This window comes from Mastigoproctus giganteus, chromosome 5 (genome assembly GCF_048544385.1).
Source record: "Mastigoproctus giganteus isolate SK-2022 chromosome 5, ASM4854438v1, whole genome shotgun sequence".
NCBI lineage: Eukaryota > Metazoa > Arthropoda > Arachnida > Uropygi > Thelyphonidae > Mastigoproctus > Mastigoproctus giganteus.
Window position 1 is genome coordinate 10,171,046 of NC_143579.1, and position 15,050 is coordinate 10,186,095.

The following is a 15,050-nucleotide window of genomic DNA, read 5'->3' on the forward strand; positions in this document are numbered from 1 at the left end:
TTGCAATGGGACGATAACTGGATGAGAGGGATTTGTCACCCTTTTTAGGAACTGGCTGGATATGAGCAAATTTCCAAGCAGAAGGAAAAACACCTTTGGAATAAGAAAGTGAAAAAAGACGGCAAAGAATAGGAGAAGTTCAGGAACACAGGTTTTGAGAACAAGTGGAGAAATACCATCAGGACCTCAAACTTTCTTAGCATTAAGATTCATCAAAATCCTTCTGATATCCTTTTGACGGAGGACCACAGGAGGCATTGAATGGAGCATGTTGAGAATGGTGGGAGGTGTTTTACCAAGATCATTAATACATGAGCTCGAAGAAAAATGGGATGCTAGCAGGTCAGCTTTATCCTTGGCTGAAGTGACAACAGAACCATCTGGTTTGGACAGAGGTGGGAGCAGAGATGGGCGAAAGTTGCAGCCAATAGCTTTGGCAAGAGACCAGAATGCTCGGCTACCATTAGGGCAAGAAGCAAGTTTTCTACTCTTAGCCTGTTCAACCTTTAGTTTGGACTGGTTAATAACTGCTTTACAACTGTTGCAAGCTTTGGTGTAGGCAGAAAATGAAACTGAAGAATTAGAAACAAGCCAATTACGATATGCAACATTCTTCTCTTGGACAGCCTTAGCACATTTATTGGAAAACCAAAGTTTAGATAAAGGACGAGATTTTAAAGTGGAGTGTGGGATAAAGGATTCCATTCCTGCAAGAATAATTTCACTGACACGATCTGAGCAAACGTTGACATCAGAAGTTTTGAAACAGTAATCAGACCAAGGAAAAGAAGAAAAGAAGTCTCGCAGGTCATCCCATTTTGCATTCTTGTAATGCCAAACAATACGAGGTTGGGAACAGCCATGAGATAAAGGTTCCATTGGAGAAGAGACAATCACCAAGTTGTGATCTGAAGTGCCTAAAGGAGCTCTCACTTCAACCTTGTACTTAGAAGGTTGTTTGTGAGAAAAAGATCAAGCGTATTGGCTGTATGATTAGGATTCTCCAGTATCCTTGTAGGTAAATGAACAATCTGTGCTAGGTCATTAGTAATTGCAAAATGCCTCAGCATCTCGACCTGCTGGGTCGGTGTGACTAGAAAACAGAAGCCAGCTGGAGTTGTGAACGTTAAAAACACCAAGGAAAATTACCTCACTGTTAGGAAAGCTGGACTGGAGAAAGTCAAGTTGCAAAGAGAGGAAGTCAAAGAGCTCCAAGTGATTGGTGGAGTTGGGAGAACGGTAGAGACAACAGATGAATTTTACACAATGAGGTAGAGAGATTTTAAGCCAGAGAAGATCAAAGAGAGGAGATTCCAAATTGCCAAGTCTCTGACAGGGAATATCAGAACGGACATATGCACAAGTACCACCTTTGAGGCGAAAGGAATCATACAGCAAATAATTTGGACATCTGAGATGAGCAATAGATGAATCAACCGATAACTGAGATAGCCTTATATAATGATATTATGACGTCCTTATCTCTACTAGCAAATGTTTGATAAATCATCGATAAGACACCATGGGCCCCTCGTTTGAACCTATCTAAAATGTTTGGAGAACTTCATGTCTGACCGTATAATAAAGCCCAAGTCCCTTTCTTCCACTTTAGAACTTTAGTTCAACTCCACCAAGTGTATATGTTATTTTGGGATTACTGCCTCCCAGGTGTAAGACTTTGCACTTTGCTGGATTAAAGCATAGCTGCCACTTTTCTGAGCATCCCTGAACTCTATCTTTTTTTTTTTTTTTTTTTTTATGAAAACCCCAAACACGAAAGGTATCAAAACCTATAGTACTTAGTACCGTGCCTGGGTTGAAGGAGAAATATGGGGGGAGGGGGATATCTAGGTCACTCTGAAGAAGCTCTGCTTGGTAGTGATCATTAACTATTCTACCAATTTTTACATAATCTGCAAATTTAGATATCACACCCTTCATCCCTCCTTCAATGTCATTTAAGAAAATCAAAACCAACAGTGGTCCCAATACTGATCCTTGGGGAAGCCCACTTCTTACATTAACCAAATCCGAGGAATAACCATTTATCACAACTCTTTGCCTCCTGCCCTGAAGCCATCCTGCTATATATCTAAGGATTTTCCTGTGATTCCAACCTGCTCCAGCTCAAAGTAACTGCTTGGGTGGAACTTACACCATTACTTTTAAAATTCCCCTTTTGATTCACCTCTCTGATCTCATTACTCTTCTCTGCACCCACTGCAACTGATCCACATCCTTGCTAAAATGAGACCACCAAACCTGTATGCAGTACTGCATGAGGATAATCATCCCCTTATTCCTGCTAGCAAAATTCCTGTATTTCATTGAAAACACCACCATGCATTGTCCTGGTAGTCTGTCTGCACTCCTCAAAACACCTCTGATCTAACTGCATAGTTATCCCCAGGCCTTTTTCATTTTACTTTACCTAGGATGCAGTATCACATAATTGGTACATTAATCTGGGATTACCGCTAACCATATACAGTATCTTGCATTTGTCAATATTCTTCTTCTTCTTTGGTTCTTAGCTGGCGGCTGGAGGAGGTGGTTGTCCGCGCAACCAGTACGCTGCTGTAGGTGCCGCAGGGTTTCGGACTTGCTCTGTGATGTTCTTCCATGCTTTACGATCCATGGCGTCAGTCCTGGCCTGATTAAGGTCGAGACGTCGGCTCTTCATGTCATTTTCCACTTGCTTGGCCCACGTTTTCCTAGGCGCGGTCTGTTGAATGCTCCATTGGGTGGGTTGTTGTCTCCAAAGGAGTGTGGATGGTATTCTATTCGCAACCATTCTACACACATGGCCAAACCATCTAAGCCTTTGCTTCTGGATTTGGTCGGCGATGGTTGGTTGCTGTTGGCATCTGGCACGGATGGTATCATTAGTGATGCGGTCGCGATTTGAGATGCCCAGGATCTGCTGCAGGCATCGCATTTGGAATACCTCGAGTTTGTTTAAATCTAGCTTGAGACAAATCCATGTTTGCCAATATTAAACTTCAACTGCCATTTCTCAGCCCATTTACTTATGTTTTTTTAGATTTTGTTGCAATAGCATGCCTTGACTACTGTAATTAACCACCCTGTGAGTCTGCCAATTATCTGAAAACATAAGACAGTCATTAATAAATACAGAAAACAACAATGGGCTCAGCACTGAACCCTGGGGGGAACTCCACCAATAATATTGGCCTGTGATCATCAGTGTCCACTGATAACCACTCTGTTTCTTCCACTCAATTTGAAGAAACCTTTATCCATAGCAGTAACTTGTCCATAATACCAGTACTCCAATTTCTACAGCTGTCTTTTATTTGCAACAGTATCCAAAGCTGTTCTGAAATCCAAATATGATATCAAAATTATTTTTTACATCCAGTTCCTTGGTTACTGCATCAAGGCATGATCACCCCTTAACAATAGGCAATCTTGTCTGACCCATTTGATGTCCATGCTGTGATTGCAGTATAACTGCATTCCTGTCTAGATGGACTTGCATTACTTTTTTAACAACTGATTCCATTATTTTCCCTGGAACAGAAGTTAAGCTAATAGGTGTGAGCTGCAAGAGTAGCTCATGGTGTCTTGTCAATGATATACAGGAATTTTTCTAGCAGGGATAAGGAGGTGATTATTCCCTTGTATAAGGCAATGGTTAGGCCACATCTTGAGTACTGTATACAGGTCTGGAGGCCTCATTTCAAGAAGGATGTAGAGCTGCTGGAACGGGTACAGAGAAGGGCAACAAGATTAGTGAATGGAACAAAGGGTTGCTCTTACGAAGAAAGGCTTAAGTTTTGCAAATTACAGAGTCTGGAGACTAGGCACCGGCGAGGTGATCTGATAGAGGTGTATAAGGCTTTGAATGGTTTGAGCATGCTCAATGCCAATGGGATTCTTCATCTTGCTCAGAACAATCAGCTCAGAGGGCATAAATTCAAATTGAGGAAGAACGGATGTCGGATAGATGTGCGGAAATTTGCCTTTGGCCAGCGGGTGGTTGGTTGGTGGAACCGATTTCCATTACTTGTTGTTGAAGTTGATAGCCTAAACAAATTTAAGGCTCAACTGGACAGGTATTTCGAGCGAACGGAGGGGTGAAATGGGAGTGGTGTGTGTGTGTGTGTTTTTTTTTTTTTTTTTTGGCTGATGCTGAATAAGCTTGCTTGCTTGCATCATATGCCTCTACTAATGCTAATGCTAATTATTCATTAACAGTAATTGTCATTGTAATTAACAGCAATGACAGTAACAGGATCTGGAAAAGTTGGGCAGATGGGCTGAGAAGTGGCAACTGAAGGTTAACATTGACAATGCAAAGTACTACATATAGGTAGCAGTAACTCCAGAGAAATGTGCCAACTGGGTGGTGTTACACTTATGGTAGTGAGAATGAAAGAGACCTGAGAGTAATTGTGCAGTCAGATATGAAGTTGATAGCTTAAATAAATTCAAGGCTGAACCAGACAAACATTTGGAATGAAGAAATCAGTGAAATGGGAAGGGCTTTTTTTTTTTTTTTTTTGGCTGATTCTGTATAAGCTTGCTTTCTTGCATCATGTGCCTCTACTACTAATTACTCATGTCATCCTTTTATATATCTCCCCCTTTGTTGTTGTTGTTATTTGGTTTTTAGGAGCATTAGCAACTAAGGCCATATTGCTCCAAGATATGCGGTGGTCATTCCCTGACCTTTCCGCATCCTCCATATTTGGTGGTGACGGGCTCGAACCCTGGTCTAATCAAGAAGCGTGTGTACGCACTGCTGCTCCTGCCCACCTGGCTACGGAGGCCCCCCCCCTTGTGATTTGGAGATATATTTGCATATCTCCAGTCCACGGGACCCCCCCCCCCTTCCATGACTCCAAAGATGCTCTCATAATTATGGATATAACTGGATACCTCCTATCCACCCCGGTGCCATTTTTTTTTTTTTTTTTTTTTTTTTTTTAAGTCAACAATTTGTTTTCCACTTGCCACCCAGTTATCAAAACATTATTTAACCTTGTAAGTATTTGATAAACTCCTGGCATCCCCTTTCCTAAGGAATTTCTCGTGTGTAAAAGTAAATACAAAATACCTATTCAGTTTGTAATAAACTCAAGTACAGAATCATTAGCAATAAAACAACTAATATCAAGTGGGCCAATATGATTGATCCAGTTCCTTCTAGCATTTACATAAGTAAAGTCTTAGCTGTTTTTCTTTGTACCCATTGCTAAAGACTTCTAATCTGCCTTACCTCCTTTGTGACGTGATTGCATTCTAGTTTATATCTGTTTGTTTGTTATTTGGTTTTTAGGAGCATTAGCAACTAAGACCATATTGCACCGGGATATGCTGTGGTCATTCCCTGACCTTTCCGCATCCTCTGTATTTGGTGGTCACAGGCTCGAACCCCGGTCTAATCAAGAAGTGTGTGCTACGCACTGCTGCTCCTGTCCACCTGGCTACGGAGGCATCAGTTTATATCTAACATAGGCATCTGTATCACCTGATAATGTATATGTATCCCATGCATTTTTCTTCTTTGCTAAAAGTCTTAATTCATCTGACATCCATTTAGGTCTAAATCTTGAGAAGTATTACTTTGCTGGTATAAAAACCTTAGTAGCTTCTAAGATTCCTTCTCCGAATGCTTCCCAATTTGAATTTGCTTGGTAACATCATTAATCGATCCCATTGTATAGAATTTAAACTGTCCAAGACCACCATAGTCACCTTTATGAAAGAAAAAGCTGTTTCCTTCACCATTTATGGTAGTTATATCTTTAAGTAAAACCAACATGAATAGATTGTATTCGGTGAAAACTAGTGGTTCTTTTGCCTGCAAATTCTTAATGCAAGAAGGGTCATTGCTAATAATCAAATGATTGCTTTCCCTTGTTGCCTCTCTAACATGCTGATGTAGAAAGTCATCCAATAAATCCACAAAAGCCCCACTACTGTGTGAGTGCCCAACCCACAAGTTCCAGTCAATATCTGAAAAGCTAAAATCCCCAGTTATAAGACATTCAACTTTAGTAGCCACTCTATTTGTCTGTATATAGTTGTTCGTTATACTCACCATAGTGATTAGGCCTATAACATACTGTTACTCTCATTTTTGTTTTCCCAGTGATTATATAACATCAAACTAACCCCACATTGCACGAGCCACCTATATCAACTGAATATATTTCCTTAAATTTGACGATTCATAACTAAGAGCATAACCCCCTCCCCACACACACACACTAATCCTGTCCATCTTTTCTGTACATATCTTACTCCCTACAATGAAATACTGCATCCCTTATGTGTGAGTGACATGATGTCTCCAATATCCCTGCAATTTCTACATTCAATGACTTAACCCATTTTTCAAACTCATCAAATTTATTTGCTTATGCACCTATCATTAGTGTATATGCAATATATATATCTTTCACTTTAACCCACTTGAATTCTCGTTATAAAACCAATTTCTCATTGCCTGTCCCTCATACTCAACACTTAGAAGTTGGTTGGTTGGTTGGTTGGTTATTAGGAGTTTAATGGCGCATCAGCATCTAAGGCTATTGTGCGACATATTTATTTAGAAGTCTGCTGTTTTGTTTCCTTCAGGTATTGAATTTACACTTAATCCGTCAGTGTATAAGAATTTGCTCCTTACTTTGTTTTGTTAATCTAAATTTCTTATATAATTTAATTCTTGTTTATATTGATTTATACTGTTTAATATGGATTCTGTAATCCTCAGCATTATCTAGGGTCTGTGTGCCATGTGGGTGAGTGTCTGTATGTAAATAAATAATTATATAATAATATTGGTGTAAATACACCATAGTCGTTTACCCATAAGTCGTGTAAAGTCATTTCACCCCCAGAGAGCCTTGCACAGTCTCTCTGGGGGTGAAATGACTGACAAGGCTCTCATCGTGTTTGGGCAGAATTGCAGATTTTCATATTTAACCCTAACTCTCAACATTTCACCAACATTTTGCTGTAGTTGTTAAGCAAGATCTCAGTATCTCTTACTATTGTTAATGTCGACATATACATCACCTTTCGCCTTTAAAAGATATCTGCTCTACAGCGTCATCAATTTTTTTTCCCTGGGAGACATACCTTGGTCCTATTCCACTTTTCCTTTTTGCACAATATATTTCCCACTTTCCTGACAACAGATTCACTGACAAAACTACTCCTGTGGTATCAGCATATTCTGTATTTGGGATTACTACTGTGTTGTCTGATGCACGAGTGTAAGATCTGGCATAGAGATGTGCGGTGCTGAGAATTCTATCCCCCCACCCCCAATTTAATTCCTTTAATGGCATCAACCCTGTTCTTCAAACTCTCATAAATATCCATCAGAATGCTGAATTTACATTTAATCTCCTCACTATTTTCATATTTAACCCTAACTCTCAACTTTTCACCAACATTTTGCTGTAGTTGTTAAGCAAGATCTCAGTATCTCTTACTATTGTTAATGTCGACATATACATCACCTTTCGCCTTTAAAAGATATCTGCCCTACAGCGTCATCAATTTTTTTTCCCTGGGAGACATACCTTGGTCCTATTCCACTTTTCCTTTTTGCACAATATATTTCCCATTTTCCTGACAACAGATTCACTGACAAAACTACTCCTGTGGTATCAGCATATTCTGTATTTGGGATTACTACTGTGTTGTCTGATGCACGAGTGTAAGATCTGGCATAGAGATGTGCGGTGCTGAGAACTCTATCCCCCCACCCCCAATTTAATTCCTTTAATGGCATCAACCCTGTTCTTCAAACTCTCATAAATATCCATCAGAATGCTGAATTTACATTTAATCTCCTCACTCTTTTCACCCCCCCACACACTTCTTTCATTTGTTTTCATGCTGTTTGTTTGGTTTGTTTGGTTTTTAGGAGCATTAGCAACTAAGGCCATATTGCTCCGGGAATATGCGGTGGTCATTCCCTTGACCTTTCCGCATCCTCCGTATTTGGTGGTGACGGGCTCGAACCCCGGTCTAATCAAGAAGCGTGTGCTACGCACTGCTGCTCCTTCCCACCTGGCTACGGAGACGCCATTTGTTTTCATGCACCGCCTTCTATATAAGTGTATCCCATCCCTGTAAAAACTGTCTTGTCTGTTAACGAACACAGCCCATGCTGAGAAAAATTCTACCCCACAAGCCTTGCACACTCTTTCTCCACTGTCAAACTGATTGACAAGGCTCAGGTTGTGTACTCTCTCCTATTATACCTGAGTTTCTATTTTTCAGCCCATACCAATACTTAAACTGAAAAGATTATATTATAAGAGCATGTTATTTTGTCAGAGCAAAACAATTATTTTTATTTGATTTACCATTTGTATATGTTGATAAGTGATGGATTCATTTCAATGGTTAATGAATGGTCAATGGGTTAAAAATTCAATTTAGTTTTCATTAAAGTTTATTTGTTTCCTTGCAAGTAGCCTTTTCCAATTTTTCACAATATGAAAACTACTGTAGCAAATTTAAAGGAAACAAAACAACCTCATACGCAATTTAAACCTTGTTTTAAGAGTGGTCATTCTACAATTTGATTTCAAAATGAGGGATTTTTTTTTTTTTTTTTTTCTTTAATTAACAACTGGGTTATTCTTAAATGGAATACATTCAACTTTTAGTTCCCAGGAAACCAAACAGTTTTATTCAGTATAACAGAATTAAGAATTAAAGCAGAAGTTTTCTTTCTACTAAGCTTTCTTTCACAAACTTACTTTCAGCTTCTGAAAGTTTTAAATTTATTTCATTATCTTCAGTACACATTCTCAGTTTATTCTTCAATTCTTCCATTTCCTACATTTAAAGAAAACAGGCTGTTATTATATATGCAATATCAATTTGTCTTAGCATTAGTATTGGCAAAATGATGCAAGACATGCTTATGTAGCATCAGTAAAGACAGCTTTTTTTTGTCTCTTTCACCATACATAGAAATAAGAAAAAAAATTTTTGAAAATTTTACACTATTTTTAAGAAAATTATAAAAATAAAATTCAGCAACTATAAAAGTAATCAATTGATCTTTGCCTATTTTTCTTCCTAATCTGCCTTTTTATTATTATTATTATTATTATATTATTATTTTTTTTTTTCATGGTGACATATGAGCAAAATATATATACCCTTGTTTGTTATAGCATTTATTATGCCTATATCTGTTGTTTACATATTATCCATAATTTAGCCAATGAAGTTCTCAGCCCATTAATCATCCTACTAATGTGTTGTCGATTCAAAAAACATATTGTGAATATAGATATAAAGTATGGGATGCAATTCTATAACATGGTAAAACATACTTCCTGCAATTCATAGGGCTTACAGAGCCAATGCCTTGCTGTGTACCAACATACTGGAGACAAGAGGATGAGGATATACCCACTTTAGGTAGGCGGTCGTAATGTTTTGAATGGACAGTGTATATTCTTATATACAGGGTGAGTCAAAATTATGTGTACAGACTTTAACAATCATGAATCAGATTAACTGATCGAGTTCATGAATCAGATAACTGATTTGTATTATTTCTTTTTTCAGATTGGCTGAAACCCATAGAAATGACAGGTGCAAATAAGTTTTGATGAGATAAAGATGATTCTTAAATGGTAATAAATTTGAAAATATCACTGAAGTTTAGCATGCATAGAAAAGACAACATGAAACAAGGACTCCTACTCATTTAAAGTTAACCCAGCTGCATGATAAATATAAGGAACATAGAACTGGATACAATATCAATAAGACAAGCAATGGGAAGAAAATAACACCAAGAAATATCAATTTTACTGAAACTGTCATGAATGTTTGAACATTCCTCACAGAAGTCAACAAGACAGTATTCATGAGAACTACAAATGAATCCATTGCAGATTACAAGATTCTCAACGGACATAAATTTTAAGTCTTTTAGTGCATGTAATATAGGAAGATGATCAATCAATTAACACAATTTTGTGAATGGTACTTTCTTAAAAATTGGTAGAATTGGCGCTTTTGAGGATGCAATGGTTAGACATGGCCACATTTAAACTAAATGTGGCATTTGAATCATCACAACTGTTTACTGGACCAGTGAAAATCCTCACCACAGCATGCAAGCTATCCAAAGTCAGCTGCCAAACCAAATTACATGCTATACCTATGAACCTTGATAAGGAAACTAGTAAGATAACTAGTTAAACTCTAAAGAATAGTAGTGTAAAGGGCATTTCATCTATATCTCATATTGTGCACATCCTTCACAGCGAGTTACCATGTATTGCACTACCTCAAATAAGTAAAGCCTTACTAATAGAGAAGACTATTGTTACTTATTCTCAATGGGCACCACCACCATCCAGACAGCACCGTTTCAAGGCTTGTTGGCCTTTCATACGTGGGTGTGCAGGCACCCTGGTGTTGCAGGTACCTGGTGTTGCAAACATAACAACCCAGTTGTGAATATGAGAGATGCCAAAAGGTGTACATGATAATATTAAAATAAGACTAAATGCTACTAGGCATAATATTTTATCTGTATCTCTTTAAGATACACCATAGACAACTATTAAAGAAAAAACTACAATAGTACAAAAAATTCTGGATGAAATGTATTTTCATCTGTATTTCATATTGTGCTCATCCTTCACAATGAGTTACCATGTATTGCACTACCTTGAATAAGTAACGCTTCACTAATAGAAAACACTATTGTTAATTATTCTCTGTGGGCACCACCACCCAGATGGCACCATTTCAAGGCTTGTTGGCCTTTCATTGGTGGAGTGTTACTTATTCCAGATAGTGCAATACATGGTAACTCATGAAGGATGAGCACAATATGAGATACAGATGAAATGATGCCCTTAATACTACTATCATAGTTTTTTCCTTTAAGAGTTGTCTATGGTGTATGTACACTGATATTATATAGATAATCTTAAACTCTTAAAATATTATGCCTAGTAGCATTTAGTCTTATTTAATACAATGGATTCCAGTTATTTGGGCCACCTGTTTATTTGGGGCAAATCTTAAAAAACAGAACCTAATCAAGAAAATAGCCAGGATTTACTTCGCTTAATTGGGACAAAATGCCGTTTAATCGGGACAGAAGACCGCAGCACTGAAGATTACCCTACGATTGTCCCCAACCATACCACGCAGTTCGGTCGAATTTCTGGAGGTCACAACCATGAAAAATTAGCAGCCACTTGTTTATTGGGCTTTTCTGTTAGAGAAATCTATCATAAACTGATAGTAAACTCGATCTTATTGAATTTGCGATAATACCGACAGCTGGAATTCTGTGGGTTATTATGGTGAAATGTTTTTACACTTCTATGGAATCTTCAATCATATAAAAAAATTTAATTTTCAGGCTCTTCTCTTCATTCCTATTTTTAAAGCTTCGTAATTTGTTACTTGCAATTTGTGTGTATGTGGTGTTCTTTGTTATTGATTGCTTATCTTTTTACTGTTTTAAATATTAACCCCCACCCACAAATGACACTGAACAAAAATGTCAACTAGTTTAGTTAGTATGTACATATTACAGTACGTATTAATTATTCCGATTATCACGTATATTCTTCCGAATTTCATGTATCATTTAATTTTTTAATCGGTAAGGTAATAAAGGGTAAATTTGTACTTAATATATCTTTACTTTTATAGCCTATGGATAATATTCCTCCTATTTTCGCTAATTAGAATCTCTGTTTAATATAATTAAAATTCAATTCACAAACGTGATCACAATGACCGGCGCTTATTACACATTGTACAGTGAACGGTACTTTACAATGTTGACTCCATCGTAACGTGATTTGATTGAACAGTGAACCAATTGTAAAGGGGGGGGGGGAGTACATTGTATTTTAAACTATTTATGTGAAACTTTGGATAATTGGGGCAGCCGCTTAATCGGGCCAAAATGCACTAGTCCTGATGTGTCCCAAATAACCGGAATCGACTGTATTACCATATACATCTTTTGGCATCTCTCATATTATGGGATTAACTCACAACTGGGTTGTTATTTTTGCAATACCAGGGTACCTGCCAACCCACCGAAAAGGCCAACAAGCCTTGAAACGCACCATACAGGAATTCCTCGACTTATGTAAGGTTTGTGTTCCACGGAACGCTACATAAGTCAGAATTTCCTTAAATAAGCATTTAGGGAAATTCCGCATTCGCAACTATGTGGACTGAATTTGATGGAAACAAAAAATAAATGTTCAATGAACATATAAACAGAATTATTCAATTTTTTTTTTAATCTCGTGTGCAGGAAAAATTACAAAAGTGTACAAAATTACAAAAACTTCAAAATTATAAAATTACAAAAAGAGAGAGGAGACAGGCATAACATTAGCAAGTTTTACCTTTTGAGCATCATTGCCAGAATTCACTCTCCAGCTAATAAGCACGCCGCTGCAGAAGTTGAGGGCTGCGTAGATTTAGAAGGGGTTTTTTCCCAAGACATTACAAAATTTCTCTGCAGCTGCAGAATCGGCATTGGTGACTTTAATGTCTTAGAAACCAGCACAATGTTTGAACGTATTAAACCACCCATTGCTTGCCACGAACTTGGCTTGGGGTTCGCTATACTTACCCTTAATATCCTCATAAATACTTCTTGCTTTTGCTTAAATGGCCATTGGACTCAGGGGCACTCGCTTCTGAATCTGATTTTCCATCCATATTATTAATAGCTTTTCCATCTTTGATGTAGCACCTGAACGCTGTTTTGTGATCACTGTTGGGGCAGACTGGCCCCGGTGTTAAATATGTTGATCCTTTAACATGTTCTTTTATACACACACTGTCCTTTAAAATAGTATTCACCAGTGAGTTGAAGCAGCGAGACTAACTTTTTCATATATTCCACAGACTAAAGTCTGTGGAATATATGAAAAACTTTGTCCTGCTTCGTACTTCTTAATTAATCATCTTCAGTTCTAAATCAATTTTGTTTTGTTTCGTTTCGTTTCCTAGCACTGCCAGCACTTGAACTTTTCACTGATCGCTTTCCCTTCATTGTAATACATAAATAGGAATGAAGAGAAGATTCTGAAAATTTATTTATGTTTTTTATATGACTGAAGATTTCAGTGAAGGGGGAACACTTTTCACCATAATAATGTAAAAACCCACAGAATTCCAGTTATCGGGATTATTGCAAATGCAATAAGATCGAGTTTGCTACAACCGTTTATAATTGATTACACTAACAGAAAAGACCAATAAACCGGAAAGTGCAAATTGTTTTTATTATTTTATGATATTGACCTCCAGAAATGTGTTTTTGAAAAATATCACAAAAGGTGTTCAAAATTGATTCTTATAACGGAACATACGATAATGAAAGTGTAGTGCAATTTCCATTATAAAAATGACCAAAATTTTAGAGAGATAAAAAGCTTAGTTATATAGTTAAAATTTAAACTTCCAAGGACTTGGAATGAATTACCAAAAAAAAAAAAAAAAAAAAACACACAATGTGTTATTGAGTTCACATTACAATATTTCCACGATACCTCCATTTATTCCTACGGGAATTCCAAAAACTTACGTAAAGTCAAAATTGCACAAGTTGGGGAGTTCCTGTAGTCTTCTCTATTAGTGAAGCATTACTTATTTGAGGTAGTGCAATACATGGTAACTCACTGTGAAAGACAAGCACAATATGAGATACAGATGAAATCACGCCCTTTACACTACTGCTGTAGTTTTTTCTTTAAGAGTTGTCTATGGTGTATCTACACCAATATTATATAGATAATCTTAAACTCTTAAAACATTATGCCCAGTAGCATTTAATCTTATTTTAGTAAGATAACTATATACACACAATTAGTAAAATATGAAAATTAAATTAAAAAAATTAAAACTAAAAATTGAAAAAAAATATATATATAAATAAAAAAATAAAAATATATAAAAATTTTATTATATTAGCATTAGCAGAGGCACAGAATGAAAGAAAGCAAACTTGTATAGCATTAGCCAACAAAAAAAAAAAAAAAAAAAACCTTCCCATTTCACCCATTCCACTCCAAATGTTGGTCTAGTTCAGTATATATAAAACTTAGCAAGATAAGAGCTATATAAGTTACATAAAAAAATACATTGTTTATTTCATCAGGGGCTTTGCTGGACCAATATTCAAAAGCAATGAAAAAATTTAAATGATTTTAAATGATATACATTTCTTTTCACCTTATCCAATTTTATGCATTTTACTCTCTAGGTTCGCAAATTTAGGTATGCTAATTTGGATATTTATTTTATATTAGATGCACAGTTAAATGTTAATTATGCTCTAATAATCCAAAATACATTAATATTATATTAGTATTAATACTACAAACTGGACTAAGGAAACAAAGGCTTACTTATATGCAATAAGACAATTTTAAATTATATTTTAAGGTTACCACATGTGTCCTGACTTTGTCCTACCAAAGAAAAACAGAGGGGCAGTTTTTCTTTCGAACATCTCGTCTTGCTAATATTCTTCTCCCTAAGAAATAAATAAAAGCATAATCTGAACCCCCCCTCCTTTTATATTGTCAGAACTTACCCTGCCCTTTTATTGCTAGCAAACTTATGGTGAATCCAATAAAAGATCAAGCTTTAATTACAAATCGAAAGGAACATATCTTTACTTAATATTATAGTTTTAAAAACCTTAAAGAACTAATTCAAAGCTAAGTGTAAAACATGAATATCCAGCAAAGAGTAAAAACAAATGAGATATCTAGCCATTTACTAGTGTCTTAACATGAATATAACTATCTTAATGTTATGTATAATTATCTTTACAATAAGTAATGAAGATAGTTATGTTAATGCATCTAGTAAATGGGTAGATAATAAATTAAAAGTTATTGCAGAAAATATTACAAATGCTAAGTACATTGGCAACAACAGCAATGACATTCAGTTAATCAAAAATTATAACATTAAAACGGTATATACATTTGACTTCAAAAACCTTTTCACCAGTACAGTAGACTTTCAGA

The 15,050-nt window shown here is 36.5% G+C and overlaps 1 protein-coding gene across 1 annotated transcript in view; it reads right to left on the bottom strand.

The window, feature by feature from the left end:
• The window catches only part of LOC150085164 (huntingtin-interacting protein 1-like), a 637,041-nt gene that overhangs the window by 378,867 nt on the left and 243,124 nt on the right, over positions 1-15,050 (bottom strand). The window contains exon 15 of the mRNA XM_090373855.1: positions 8,731-8,832. Within this exon, the coding sequence (XP_090229981.1) occupies positions 8,731-8,832 (102 nt within the window). The remainder of the gene's footprint in view (positions 1-8,730; positions 8,833-15,050) is intronic.